This window comes from Acipenser ruthenus, chromosome 45 (genome assembly GCF_902713425.1).
Source record: "Acipenser ruthenus chromosome 45, fAciRut3.2 maternal haplotype, whole genome shotgun sequence".
NCBI lineage: Eukaryota > Metazoa > Chordata > Actinopteri > Acipenseriformes > Acipenseridae > Acipenser > Acipenser ruthenus.
The window spans coordinates 4124438-4140596 of NC_081233.1; the positions used below are offsets into that span (position 1 = coordinate 4124438).

The 16159-nt window shown below is 42.2% G+C and overlaps 1 protein-coding gene across 5 annotated transcripts in view; it reads right to left on the reverse strand.

The window, feature by feature from the left end:
- LOC117401129 (integrin alpha-7) overlaps nucleotides 1-16159 on the reverse strand; it is a 138416-nt gene that overhangs the window by 73986 nt on the left and 48271 nt on the right. For 3 of the 5 annotated variants that reach the window (XM_059013486.1, XM_059013488.1, XM_059013489.1), the window contains exons 5-9: nucleotides 14772-14903; nucleotides 6949-7156; nucleotides 5356-5549; nucleotides 4091-4179; nucleotides 1979-2106 (exon numbers count right to left, since the gene is read on the reverse strand). In XM_059013486.1, the coding sequence (XP_058869469.1) occupies nucleotides 1979-2106; nucleotides 4091-4179; nucleotides 5356-5549; nucleotides 6949-7156; nucleotides 14772-14903 (751 nt within the window). Of the gene's footprint in view, nucleotides 1-1978; nucleotides 2107-4090; nucleotides 4180-5355; nucleotides 5550-6948; nucleotides 7157-13940; nucleotides 14049-14771; nucleotides 14904-16159 lie in introns of all 5 variants that reach the window. The other 2 variants (XM_059013490.1, XM_059013487.1) reach the window with 2 other exon arrangements.

Sequence of the window (16159 nt, forward strand, 5' to 3'; positions counted from 1 at the left end):
CTCTCCATCTGAATGGTTTGCAGCCTCTCTATCTGAATGGTTTGCAGCCTCTCTATCTGAATGGTTTGCAGCCTCTCTGAATGGTTTGAATCCTCTTTATCTGAATGGTTTGCAGCCTCTCTATCTGAATGGTTTGCAGCCTCTCTATCTGAATGGTTTGCAGCCTCTCTATCTGAATGGTTTGCAGCCTCTCTATCTGAATGGTTTGCAGCCTCTCTGAATGGTTTGCAGCCTCTCCATCTGAATGGTTTGCAGCCTCTCTGAATGGTTTGCAGCCTCTCCATCTGAATGGTCTGCAGCCTCTCTATCTGAATGGTTTGCAGCCTCTCTGAATGGTTTGCAGCCTCTCTATCTGAATGGTTTGCAGCCTCTCTATCTGAATGGTTTGCAGCCTCTCTATCTGAATGGTTTGCAGCCTCTCTATCTGAATGGTTTGCAGCCTCTCCATCTGAATGGTTTGCAGCCTCTCTATCTGAATGGTTTGCAGCCTCTCTATCTGAATGGTTTGCAGCCTCTCTATCTGAATGGTTTGCAGCCTCTCTATCTGAATGGTTTGCAGCCTCTCTGAATGGTTTGAATCCTCTCTATCTGAATGGTTTGCAGCCTCTCTATCTGAATGGTTTGCAGCCTCTCCATCTGAATGGTTTGCAGCCTCTCTATCTGAATGGTTTGCAGCCTCTCTATCTGAATGGTTTGCAGCCTCTCTGAATGGTTTGAATCCTCTTTATCTGAATGGTTTGCAGCCTCTCTATCTGAATGGTTTGCAGCCTCTCTATCTGAATGGTTTGCAGCCTCTCTATCTGAATGGTTTGCAGCCTCTCTATCTGAATGGTTTGCAGCCTCTCTGAATGGTTTGCAGCCTCTCTATCTGAATGGTTTGCAGCCTCTCTGAATGGTTTGCAGCCTCTCCATCTGAATGGTCTGCAGCCTCTCTATCTGAATGGTTTGCAGCCTCTCTATCTGAATGGTTTGCAGCCTCTCTGAATGGTTTGAATCCTCTCTATCTGAATGGTTTGCAGCCTCTCCATCTGAATGGTTTGCAGCCTCTCTATCTGAATGGTTTGCAGCCCCTCTATCTGAATGGTTTGCAGCCTCTCTATCTGAATGGTTTGCAGCCTCTCTATCTGAATGGTTTGCAGCCTCTCTGAATGGTTTGAATCCTCTCTATCTGAATGGTTTGCAGCCTCTCCATCTGAATGGTTTGCAGCCTCTCTATCTGAATGGTTTGCAGCCTCTCTATCTGAGTGGTTTGCAGCCTCTCTATCTGAATTATTTGCAGCCTCTTTGAATGTTTTAGCAAACATGTATTTTTATTTTAAAACATGATATCTGGTATTACACAAGGTTAAAGACATCTCTGTTTGCAGGCCTTGATTGTTCTTTTGTGGTTATCTTTTATGGAGGGTGAAATTATCCCCATTCCTTTATAGCATGTATTCCTGTCAGTAACCACTGGGGCAGCAGTGTGGAGTAGTGGTTAGGGCTCTGGACTCTTGACCGGAGGGTTGTGGGTTCAATCCCCAGTGGGGGACACTGCTGTTGTACCCCTGAGCAAGGTACTTTACCTAGATTGCTTCAGTAAAAACCCAACTGTATAAATGGGTAATTGTATGTAAAAAAAAATGTGAAATAATGTATAATGTGATATCTTGTAACAATTGTAAGTCGCCCTGGATAAGGGTGTCTGCTAAGAAATTAATAATAATAATAATAATAATAATAATAATAATAATAATAACCAACCAGCTGCTTCCCCTAATGACTGACATGCTTTACAACCAGTAAGAAGCTTGGTCCAGCTGCAGAGGTGAAATGACCATGGCAAGCAACTTGAGAATGTTCTTTGATCTAGACCCTCTTTATCCTTTTGGAGAAATGATGGCATTTTGTGACCAAAACATTTACCAAATGCAATGAAATGAGTGTAAAAGCACAGAGTAAGATAGTATTTGTTGCTCTCAGGGTGCATGTGCCTCACCTGTAAAGTACGACAGAGTCAGACAGTGACCCCACCACCAGATCAGGGTAGGAGTTCCCGTCGATATCCATCCCCCCTGAGAGAGAGTACCCGAAGAGCTTCACCCCCACCCCTTCCCCGTCCAGAACCTATGCAGGTGCACAAACAGCACAAGTATTAATGCTCTGACATTATTTGTGTTATTATAATGTACTTTGTACTTTGTCAGCACAGCCATCTTTACCAACTAAATAACCACAGTGACAGTCAAGGTCCTTTCACACCAAGCACGTCGAGTCAAAGCACCGTGTCCAGCGCAGCTGTGTTTCTTTAGAATACTATACATCTCATGAGGCTTTCACACCCATCGGGGAGCTGAATCAGACGCTGTCTAAAATAGAATGTTTTCCTATGTATCTTTTGGCATAAATGTATTTATATAACCCTGACTGTCATAAATGAGTCAGTATTTCAGTAGGGGTTCAAGCATCTCAATTTCGTATGCTCGTCTAAATGTTAAATTCTCTCCCACAGATAACATTGGATTTAGACGTGTCAATTTGTGTGTTTAAATGAACATAAGAATTTTGAAATTTTTGGGAATATATAGTTTTCCAAAAAGTAATTTCGATTTAAAAAATCATGTAAACACAGTTTTCTGAAAATTCCAAAAGTGAATTTCTTAAGCTGGTTAAGCCAGTCTGCTTTCATGGACTGACGTTGCTCTGTGAAAATGTGTCCATATGAAGAAACACTTCTTTCAGCATCCACAGAATTGATAACAACTTCCTTTCTTGCTAAACTGGGAAATAGTTCTTTGCATTTCTCTAAAATTCGGTCAAAGAAATTCTAGTACCGTTTTCTTTTGCATATAGTTGATATCCCTCCATTTCTGATTTACAGTCAGCATCAAACCCTGGAATACAATCTAACGGGAGGGGTTCTTTATCCAAACTACAGACATGTTGTGGGTCTTAAATCCTCACTGCCTTCAGAAACTTGAGAGCTGGTTAAATAAAACATGGTTTTATTCTGCATTGATCAGGGTTGTACTCGTCAATTTTTCAAAAACTTATGGAAATCTTTAACAACACACTGTTTGTTCATTCTGCCATCTGTGCTGTGCAACTCTTATGCCAGTGCTCGGTATGTATTTATTAATTCTGCAACTTTATTATACGTTTGATGAATTCTAACACTACGGCTTTCAAAATAAGTTCCATCCATCAGTGTGCAGCACACCAGGTGGAGACTGCTCCGTGCAATCTCTCAAAGAAATGCTTTTTGAGTTTGTTGGTGCAAATATTTGTTCTAAAACAACAAGTCTTGAGGTAAGCTTTTTAGTTTAAACGCTTAAAGACATTTTTAGAATGGCAATAATTGTCCCTTGTAATTAGGGGGTATTTTCTAATTAGCCAGAATTTGATGGGTTGATTACTTAATTATTCTTTTGATCACTTTAGCTGGAGTGGCTACATGGACATCTGGAGGCTTAGGACTGGATTGCAAGTTAAAAAAACAAGTTGTGGAAAACGCAGGGCCCTAATCATGAGACAACATTTCTGTTACAGTTAGTGCTGAAAGATACAAAAATATAATGATGTACTTTGTTAAGGAAATGTTGCATTCAGTGACAGTGCTTCAGATTGATTGACGACCTTTGGTTTGAAAGGAACTTGACAGCGTCAAAATACGCCGGACACTGATGCTTTGACGAGACGTGCTTGTATTAACCTGACAGTATGACTTACCCTGCACATAACCAGGTAAGCTACTTGGGGCCTCCTATAAAGACATTTTTTTAATGTGTTTTCAGAGGTTCAGATTTTGGATTTCTTTTCAGTTACTTTTGCAGGACAGGCTTTAAGATGCAGTAACCCCTATGATTAAGAAAAGGGCTTGTAACCAGGAGGTCCCCGGTTCAAATCCCACCTCAGCCACTGACTCATTGTGTGACCCTGAGCAAGTCACTTCACCTCCTTGTGCTCAGTCTTTCGGGTGAGATGTAATTGTAAGTGACTCTGCAGCTGATGCATAGTTCACACACCCTAGTCTCTGTAAGTCGCCTTGGATAAAGGCGTCTGCTAAATAAACAAATAATAATAATGATTAGTTCTTAATTCCCTGACAGACCTGTGCAGGTTTGGTGTTGATCCCATAAGCACTGCCGTGGTAGATGTAGACCTTGCCATCACCATCGAATGGGGCTCCCACGGCAATATCTAGAACGAGAGAGGAATTCAATATATCTGTATCAGTCCTGTTCATAAACGTGACAATATATATTATGTATAAGTAACAGAGCTAAGGCTGGCTGTGAACCGATGACCTCACACACCGCAAGCAAGTGTCTTTACCACTATGCAAAAGAGCCAGGCTCGTCTGCATTCACAGCTATAGGGCTTTTAACCTCATCTCAGTGGCGGGACAGACTCTGTAACTGCAGTGCATCAAGCAGCATTGTCTGGTACACATCCGCTTATTTCTTTTACTTCATTTATTTATCAACTTGTTCTTCTGCCCAATTTAAGAAATGTCCAGGTTCAAAGCTGCAACTCACTATGATAAGGAGGACAGAGGATCAATGTCCGTTCAAGCTGTTCAGCCAATTGCCTCTTTCAAATGCCAAATTTAAGCAATGAATGCGGCCAAACCCTGGAAGCAAAACCAAATGTGGCTAGTATCCAGTGCGTGTCCATCGAGGCTCAGGGAGCTTCAACAACTCGCCGCCTCCCTGGATCTGGAGTGACTTTAGAGAACCACGTGGCTCACAAGCCACCTTATATGGCATAGCTATAATTAGGGCTTCTAGTTTCCAGTTCTTATTTTCCATCTCTCTCCCTCCCTTTAAACTAATCAATAGTTGTTAAGCCTTAACTGAATACCAGATTGTTTAAATAAGCGACGCACTACTAGAAACTAACACAGTGGAAATGAATAAACTGAATTCGGCGGTCAGAGCCAGAATGAAATGCAGGTTCAGATAGAATCAGGGGAGATCAATGCACGTCGTTTGTGAACTCAATCAAGATGTGAGGGTAAAAAGAAACAACTTCCTTTGGTAATTAGCGTTTGATTAAGAAAGTGAATCGGCTCAAAATATGTTTAAAGGGACATCACGTGATCAAAAATAAAACCTGAACACTAGAAGCCCTAGCTATAATGCAAAGAGCACAGACATTACATTACCTGTTTCAACCACAGGGGTCACGATTCTTTCCCATTGTATGGCTTGGCATCTTAGCCCATTTAATTGAATGGAGAGGCAAGGGCTGGACCACTAACCTCACTGTTCAAAGACGAGAGCCTTACTATTCAACTAAAGGCAGTAACAACTACATCCTGATTGAGATCCTTTCCACTTGGATGAAAGGATATACAGACATACACATACTAACCTGCAAAGCCATCTTGGTTGAGGTCTCCCACACTTGCTACAGTTAGTCCAAACATAGAGTCATAGGTGCCATTGAGTCTCACGGGACTGGCATGCTTCCAGAGGCCAGAGGGGTTTATATAGACATACACAGCTCCTCCGATCTCTGCCTTCCGATCAAAGACATTTGGTGCTCCCACAACCAGGTCAGTCCAACTGAGAGATGGGGAATAGGACGGAGAGGGGAGAAATAGTGTGGGGGAGAGAGAAGAGATAAAGTGGGGAAAAAGGGTTATTATTATTATTTATTTCTTAGCAGACGCCCTTATCCAGGGTGACTTACAATTGTTACAAGATATCACATTATTTTTTACATACAATTACCCATTTATACAGTTGGGTTTTTACTGGAGCAATCTAGGTAAAGTACCTTGCTCAAGGGTACAGCAGCAGTGTCCCCACCTGGAATTGAACCCACTACCTTCTGGTTAAGAGTCCAGAGCCCTAACCACTACTCCAAACATGATACACATTTAATACATCAGTTTACAATTCACAGCTTTGTTATCTTTTAGTAAGAAAATAACTAAACTACTAAAAGCTCCTGTAGTTAATCAGTTTTCACTGTCACAGAACAAAACCAACTGGCAAAATCTGCATATCAAAATGGAAAAATGAAAAAAACATTGAGTGATAAAAAACGAGGTACATCCTGCTATATATTTCAAGCTGACAGGCTGAAAGAACCGAATCTATTTAACAAAAACAAAGAAGAATTAGTGGGGACATGATTGAGGTCTTTCTAATCTTAAAAGGAGTTGACAAAGTTAACCCTATCCAATACTTTGGAGGACACAGTTGGAAATTAAGTAGAGAAAGACTTGGTACAGAGGGAAGGAGACACTTCTTTACACGGAGAGTGGTGAGGGGATGGACTACCTAGTCATGTTGTTGAGGCAGAATCACTGGGATCCTTTGAGACTCGACACAATTTTGAGATCAATCAAGTACTAGGATCCGGACGAACTCAGATGGGCCAAATGGCCTCCTCTCATTTGTAAATTTCTCGCTTTTGGGGACACAACAAAGGTACCTCAAGGTCATACTGGTGTATTTACTTTATCTAATTCTAAGCTCATCACAAAATATGTGCTATTTGATTAGATTTATATTTCAAATATTTCATGGACAAACAAAGGAAGCCATTTGGCCCATAAATGTTGTCCAGTTCTTAGTTGCTGATTGATCTCAAAACTTTGATCAAGGATCCCAATGATTAAGCATCTAGAAATACTAAAATAAACTTAATGAATTCAATGACAAACATTTAGACTAGAAGTCCTTTTGAATGTTTAAAAACTTAATAGTGGTGAAATTAGAAATTTTCAAAGAAACTTAATAAATTCATGTTTCTTGTCTTTTAATAGCTATGGATGAATAATTTGGCATTAACAACACGGCTAGGTCACCACTCTCTATGTGAAGAAGTGTCTCCTACCCTCTGTCCTCAGTCTTTCTCCACTTCATTTCTAACTGTGTCCTGTAAGGGCTCACATTCCCCTGGTCCTGGTTTCTGTGCTGTGCTTGCAGGACCTCCATCGTGCCGAGTACTTACCCATCATTGTTTAGGTCGGCAACAGCTACAGAGTAGCCGAATGAAGAGGCCACTTCACTCCCCCACAGGATGTGTTCAGGCACCAGGCGGTACACATTGTCTTTCTTCAGCAGCACTACTGCCCCCCTGTGGTTTGCACGGGGGGCACCAGCCACGAAGCTGAGCTCCTGGGGGCTTGTAATGCCATGGGCAGAGTCCACCGAGAAACCTGCCAAGGGAGCAGCAAAATCAGAACACAGAGTAGCACTGTATTTTCTAATGTTCATGTCTTTATGTGAGTTATTATTACTTCTGACTATTTATCTCTTTTCCTATCTTTTCCATTCATGCCTACTTAACTAGGCACTCACACTTCTGCAAGCTTGATGTCTCATTTGTGGTAATTAGCAGGCACCCACTCCTCTTAATGTGACCATTAAGAGACCATTTAGACTTTATCAATCGGGGTGTAGTCCATACATTAGTTATTGATTGTATTTATTTATTTCCAAAGCCTCACCTGCCAGCAATCTGGTGGTTACTTTTGATCCTACTTTGACTTTTGTGGAATGTGTTCAATTACTAAGATTTCTAAGAGTGCATGCTAGACTGAACTCCCTGCTGACTGACTGCATGCTAGACTGAACTCCCTGCTGACACTGACTGCATGCTAGACTGAACTCCCAGCTGACACTGACTGCATGCTAGACTGAACTCCCTGCTGACACTGAGTGCATGCTAGACTGAACTCCCTGCTGACACTGACTGCATGCTAGACTGAACTCCCTGCTGACTGAGTGCATGCTAGACTGAACTCCCTGCTGACACTGAGTGCATGCTAGACTGAACTCCCTGCTGACTGAGTGCATGCTAGACTGAACTCCCTGCTGACACTGAGTGCATGCTAGACTGAACTCCCTGCTGACACTGAGTGCATGCTAGACTGAACTCCCTGCTGACACTGACTGCATGCTAGACTGAACTCCCTGCTGACACTGACTGCATGCTAGACTGAACTCCCTGCTGACACTGAGTGCATGCTAGACTGAACTCCCATCTGACACTGAGTGCATGCTAGACTGAACTCCCATCTGACACTGAGTGCATGCTAGACTGAACTCCCTGCTGACACTGAGTGCATGCTAGACTGAACTCCCTGCTGACTGAGTGCATGCTAGACTGAAGTCCCTGCTGAAACTGAGTGCATGCTAGACTGAACTCCCATCTGACACTGAGTGCATGCTAGACTGAACTCCCTGCTGACTGAGTGCATGCTAGACTGAACTCCCTGCTGAAACTGAGTGCATGCTAGACTGAACTCCCATCTGACACTGACTGCATGCTAGACTGAACTCCCTGCTGACTGAGTGCATGCTAGACTGAACTCCCTGCTGACTGAGTGCATGCTAGACTGAACTCCCTGCTGACACTGAGTGCATGCTAGACTGAACTCCCTGCTGACACTGACTGCATGCTAGACTGAACTCCCATCTGACACTGACTGCATGCTAGACTGAACTCCCTGCTGACTGAGTGCATGCTAGACTGAACTCCCATCTGACACTGAGTGCATGCTAGACTGAACTCCCATCTGACACTGAGTGCATGCTAGACTGAACTCCCTGCTGACACTGACTGCATGCTAGACTGAACTCCCATCTGACACTGAGTGCATGCTAGACAGAACTCCCATCTGACACTGAGTGCATGCTTTTATAACCTTTAGGGTTGATTACTGTAGTTCCATGTTTGCTAGCTTCCCAGATGCCTCACTAAATGTTGCACAGCTAAATGGAAATGCTGCAGCAAAAATAATTCTATACAAATCACTTGTCATATATCCCCAGTTTTAAGGTCGCTACATTGGCTTTTCACTTACATGGTGATCCAAGGTTTTGGTCCTGCTTACTTGCGTAACTTATTCCTTACAAACCGGCCCATACTCTGACATCAGTCAATAACAGTCTTTTGGTATTTCCATCTTTAAATTTAAGCTGCTTTATTTGGCTTTTGCTATAACATAAGTTTCTTTCAAAACTGCACAATTAAGAAAGATATTGGAAATGCAAAATTGGTAAGATTGATATATATTTTTAAAACATTTTTATATGGAAAGTAAAATATATATACATCTCTACACATTGAAGTTAAGGTCTACACAGAGTTCTCTCCAAGGTTTAAAAATGCAGTTCCCATTTTTTTTCACTGTCCCCTTCTGTTGAAGATCTGGTTCTTGGACATGCAGACATGTCAAAGACATTCCTATACAATTTGTAACCTACCTGTGCTGTTCATTCACTACTGATTGGTTTTATGTATACTATAGTGAAAACTTGCATCAACAAAATCAGCATTTTTTTTTTTACAATACAACTAAAGTACGTTTGCTTTATTTTATTTGAATAGGAGTGTAATATCCTCTGCCCTGGAGTGTGTAGTGGCTGGAGATGTAGTGAAGCCATTGTTAGAAATGAAGTCAGCAAGGCTTTGAACAGGGTGATATCAGCCTTGAATACCTGAGCAGTGTGTGTGTGAGAGGCGTTACTCATCACCAGCAAAATGAAACGTTTGCTTGAGATCTTTCTTGTGACCAAGTAAAGGAAACTGGAGGACTACTTCTGAACATGAGAACATTTACAAACAAGAGGAGGCCATTCAGCCAGCAGACCTCGTCCGGTTCCTTGTAGCTGATTCATCTCAAAACCTTTTCAAATTGGGTCTTAAAGGATCCCAGTGATTCAGCAGCATGACTACATCCCCTCACCACTCTCTGTGTTAAGAAGTGTCTCCTTCACTCTGTCCCAGGTCTGCACTTCATTTCCAACTGTGTCCTCAGGTCCTGGTTACTGTGCTGTGTTTAAAGTATTGGTTAACTTTGTTAACTCCTTTTACAATTTTAAAGACATTAATCAAATAGCCCCTAATTCTTCTTTGCTCTAGTACATAGATTCAATTCCTTCCTCATTCCTTTAATCTTTAGGGTTAGTCTGGTTACTCTTCATTAAACTCTGTCCAGGGCCACAATGTCCCTTTGGTACTGCAGTGACCAGAATTGGACATTCAGCATTGTCATCATGACTAGGTAACCCATTCCATCACCTCATCACTCTGTAAAGAAGTGTCTCCTTCAACAACATGACTAGGTAACCTATTCCATCCCCTCATCTTACTGTGAAGAAGTGTTGAAGAAACAAGATTAGATAAAGGGGCATTCAGAACAGAAAATTGGAGGCACTTTTTTTTACAGAGAATTGTGGGATTCTGGAACCAACTCCCCAGTAATGTTGTTGAAGCTGACACCCTGGGATCCTTCAAGAAGCTGCTTGATGAGATTCTGGGATCAATAAGCTACTAACAACCAAACAAGCAAGATGGGCCGAATGGCCTCCTCTCATTTGTAAACTTTCTTATGTTCTTATGTTTCCTTCCCTCTGTCCTAAGTCTCCACTTAATTTGCAGCTGTGTTCTGTGGTCATTGTTTCAGGCTGACCCAATGCTTGTACTGTACTGGCTATTAATACACATGAACTAATCATTGTATTGGAGTGGCCAGTGCTCCTCTAAGTGCATAAATGTGAATGCGTGTGACTGTGCATGGCGCAAGGTGATCGTGCTTCTCCTCATCCAGCTGTGAAAAATAATGATCACTGTTAAATGTTCATTGTTAACTGCTTTTATCACATGCAACATGCAGGCACCCAACATGCTGATGGGGGGGGGAGGGGGGGAGGGAGGAGGGGGGCTGCGCACAGACACACACAACTGTACTGAAGCATGACAGACAGACAGACAGACAGAGCCACTCCAGGGGGGCAGGGTGTTACACCCAGTGTTGCTTGTGAATGTGAAAGTACAGTCAAACTTTGCTTTACCTCACTATAAAGGCCATTTTTTTCCAGACCTGATTTTTTCTACAGCACTGAGATCAGGATAAAATGTTTGTAAATGTAACATGCATTTTTAGCTAGTAAAGAACTAGCACGCCAATATGGCATATTGAAATTGTCACCTTTTGTAGGGTGTTATCTTTTTAAAGTTATTTTAAACTGGTCTTTGTTTGCTTTGAAGTTTGTTTGCTTTGAAGTACATGCAAGTCACTTTGAAACTTAAATGCTGCTGAAAAAATCAGTTTTTCAATTCTACTTATGTTGACATTACTGATCAGCTCTCTGGTGGCGTAACGGAGCATCAGAGAGTCTCTGTCAGGTCTTCACGTACCCTTCAGTTTTTGCAATGCTCCCACAATGCTGTGCGAATTATGAATCACCCTGTATAAACACAAACTTATTTAAGTCATAATTTATTATTTTTTTCAGTTGGCCCGCAGGCACTAAATTTTCTTTTTTTTCTGTCATAATTTTATTCTTTGTAACATCTAGAAAAAAGTTATACAGTGGATTTTACCGGTTACATTAAAATAGCCAGCGCTAACAAAATATTTCCAGTAGCTCTGATCTAATATGCACTGTCATCACTGCGTGGCTCTCACAGACTCCTATATGAAAGGGGCACACACAGTAAAGAGTGGGGAGGACCTTCCCATTGAAGGAATGCAACCGACTCACATGAGCTGCTTCTGGGAGTCCTTGTACGATAAACAATTCAGAAGTTTTTTTTTTTTTTTTTTCTTAGACAATGACTCTTCCTGTGCGTATTTAAAATTTTTTTTTTTAAAAATCTCCAAAAAACTTTTCCTAAGATTTAGACACCTCATGGGACCTCAGGGAGTTGACCCGGAAGCATTCCATTGACGTATATACAAGCAGTGAGCAATACATTCAAATAAACGACCATTAAAGATGTACTGTATTTACATGTAGTTTCATTGATGGCATAGTAAGTGGTGATACATGGAGGTGAAAAGCAGGCCTTACATTTCATGGAGTGAGAAGAGAAGCGGGTCAATTCCCTGTATGAAGCGGGTCTCTATGTGAAGAGGAGCAGGTCTAATCCCTGTAGGAAGCGGGTCTCTATGTGAAGAGGAGCAGGTCTAATCCCTGTAGGAAGCGGGTCTCTCTGTGAAGAGGAGCGGGTCTAATCCCTGTAGGAAGCGGGTCTCTCTGTGAAGAGGAGCGGGTCTAATCCCTGTAGGAAGCGGGTCTCTCTGTGCTACGATGCTGAGCTACACCTTCAAAACCTGCTAGGTTGGTGTTTGTTTGATAAACAAGCCCGGGGAAGAACTAAAGGACGCCAAAACCTGCATCTCAAGGAGTCTCTGTTTAAGCGATATAGAGCTTGTATCCTTCTTATAATAATCACAGTTCTTTAAAATCAAATAATCAAACTAATCAATATCACTTGCAATTACCAAAATCACATTTGTTGAATTATTATTTTCTGTATGTTCATTGAGATACAGAAATAATGGCGTTTAACATGTAACAACTGGAACAATAAAACAGGTTGCACAGTACAGCTAGGTTTTTCAAATCTTGATTTGTTTTAATGAACACCACCAAGAAACACTGAAATGCACCCCTCCACCAACAAATACACCACGAAGAAGACACCAACACAACCGCAGCTCGCGGGCTACCCCGGGGATTCTCAACTCCACTCCACAGTCATTCTGTTTCAACCAGGACCACGATCTAGCATCAGCTGAGCAGGGCCAGTCTGTGCTTGGATGGGACACCTCCAGGAATCACCGTCTCTGCTATAGTGTCTCACATTGAAATTGAAAAACTGACCCCTAACATCTTGTATGAGAATCAAAAATCACTGTTTAGGATTTGTCACTGTTATATTGTGTCTTGTGTAGACATGTCAGTCTGTGAAGACAACGTGTTTGTGTTTAGGATTTGTCACAATGACATTATGTCTTGTGTAGTGATGTCAGTCTGTGAAGACATCGTGTTTGTGTTTAGGATTTGTCACAATGACATTGTGTCTTGTGTAGTGATGTCAGTCTGTGAAGACAACGTGTTTGTGTTTAGGATTTGTCACAATGACATTATGTCTTGTGTAGTGATGTCAGTCTGTGAAGACAACGTGTTTGTGTTTAGGATTTGTCACAATGACATTATGTCTTGTGTAGTGATGTCAGTCTGTGAAGACAACGTGTTTGTGTTTAGGATTTGTCACAATGACATTATGTCTTGTGTAGTGATGTCAGTCTGTGAAGACAACGTGTTTGTGTTTAGGATTTGTCACAATGACATTGTGTCTTGTGTAGTGATGTCAGTCTGTGAAGACATCGTGTTTGTGTTTAGGATTTGTCACAGTGATATTGTGTCTTGTGTAGTGATGTCAGTCTGTGAAGACAACGTGTTTGTGTTGAATCGTAGTTGCTGAGTACAATCTTCTATTTCGTGATTTCTTTAATATGTTGTGTTTTGGGTGTTTCTTATTATGACTCTAATCATTTCACACAAGATCTCTTATAACCATAGAGATGCCCTGTAAGGAAGTATTAACTTTTCTTTTAAAGTGCTTCGGAGCACCCTGCAGTTTGTAAGGAACACAGTGTTACCTTTGCTGTGTCCCGTGTTGTCTGTATCGCAGCGTTATATTTTTAAACATACTGCCGACTCTTTTAATCATACATCATGAGTCATAAATCAACTGGGCAAGCTGAACATTTACTAAGGAGCAAAAACTATAGCATTATATCCAGATCACGCTCCCTCCTTCAACAGCGCTGCTTTTCTGCTCCCAAAATACCCATTCAAAATAAGGAATTCCCTATGATGTGTGAAGAAGAAACAAACTCTAAACTATCGGGAATATTTAAAAAAACGAACTGTGATATGGACAACCCGAGATACAGAAAAGGTAAATGAGTTTCTTGTGAACACAGCAGGGGGTTCTGGAAATAATTCTCGGTTAATGGGGACAATGTCTGTGTAATCAAACTACAATAGAACAACTGAAACTATATTGTAGGTCCTGGTTAGAACAAAGCCCTGCTTTTGTGGAGGTTTAAGAGTGTCTACTTTAGACAGACACAGCGACAAAGGGGCAGAGGAGGGGGTAAGGGGGTCTGGGGGTCTGACTAATAACCTCCAACAAACCTAAGTAGCTATTCTGGGCTACATCCTCAAAGCTTGTGCCGCGATCAGATGGGTCCAGGGTTCTGTAAACGAGGGCATCCTCCACAGGGCTGGCCATGAATAAGAGCCCTGAGCCCACATAGGCATACAGGGTGTGAGAGAGGGAGAGAGAGAGAGGGGGTAAGAAAGACCTGGCCCGGGGTTTATTTCATTAGGTGAGAAGAAGGGTGGGGTACTCGGACCACCCTTCAGTACCTCGTAATGCCAAGAACTGTCCCATTTCATGGTGGGTTTGAGGTATCTGCAAGCACACAAAACTACATAAAAGGGGTTTCCTACTTTAACTTTAATATCACTTCTCTGGGGATTAGAGGTGGGCTATTTTAGTGATAGTAGCTTTCCAGGGTTATGGAAGTATTCTGTTAGCTACAACCACTTAAAAGGTAGAATAAATATGTTTTCAATTCTTGTTTCTGTTTTTAATCACATCCTCCATTTTCAGGGATGGGTAGAAAACAAAGACAAGACAAGAACTGGAAACCAAGAAACCTGAAGGATACCTCGGTGAATTATTCCAACAGCAGCCTCCCCCTGTTTCACTTCTTGAGTGAAAATGGTACAAAAGCTAACAAGTTGCGTAAGCTTTTTAAAACCCATGTCCTACCTCTAATTAGCTTTAACACTCTCCAAATAACTGTGCAGTGATTAATCTCTATTGTCTGTAGTTTTGCATACTTGTATCTTAAACCCTGTAATTGGATCCATGGAACAATTCTCAGCACCACTCCCTCTCCCTTGCCCCCCCTACCCCTAGTGCCCGTGGCTGGTGTGGGCGTGGGAGGGGGGGCTTACCCAGGTAGCTGTTATATTGTAAAGGGATCAGTCTTGAATCCTGAAGCTTCTCATCTGCTACCTCATAGGGTCCATCGTCAAAGACACCACGGTCCAGCCCGGTCAGATTCACAAGCTGAAGACGTAGCTCTCCTGGAACAGAGTGAGGTCAAGAGACACAGCAAACAACACGCACACACACACACACACACACACACGCACACACACACACACAGCATTCTCAAACACACTGAGACACACACACACAGCATTCTCAAACACACTGACACACTCACAGCATTCTCAAACACACTGACACACACACACACACACTGCATTCTCAAACAACACACACTGACAGACATACAGCATTTTCAAACACACTGACACACACACCGCATTCTCAAACACACTAACACACACACCACATTCTCAAACACACACTGACACACACACTGCATTCTCAAACACACACTGACACACACACCACATTCTCAAACACACTGACACACACACCGCATTCTCAAACACACACTGACACACACACCGCATTCTCAAACACACTGACACACACACCGCATTCTCAAACACACACTGACACACACACCGCATTCTCAAACACACTAACACACACACCACATTCTCAAACACACACTGACACACACACTGCATTCTCAAACACACACTGACACACACACAGCATTCTCAAACACACACTAACACACACACCACATTCTCAAACACACTAACACACACACCACATTCTCAAACACACACTGACACACACACTGCATTCTCAAACACACACTGACACACACACAGCATTCTCAAACACACTGACACACACAGAGCACTCAAACACACTGACACACACACACCACATTCTCAAACACACTGACACACACACACCGCATTCTCAAACAACACACACTGACACACACCACATTCTCAAACACACTAACACACACACCGCATTCTCAAACACACACTGACACACACACTGCATTCTCAAACACACACTGACACACACACAGCATTCTCAAACACACTGACACACACACAACATTCTCAAACACACTGACACACACACACCACATTCTCAAACACACTGACACACACACACCGCATTCTCAAACAACACACACTGACACACACACAGCATTCTCAAATACACTGACACACACAGTATTCTCAAACACACTGACACACACACAACATTCTCAAACACACTGACACACACACAGTATTCTCAAACACACTGACACACACACAGTATTCTCAAACACACTGACACACACACACCGCATTCTCAAACAACACACACTGACACACACACAGCATTCTCAAATACACTGACACACACCGCATTCTCAAGCAACACACACTGACACACACACAGCATTCTCAAA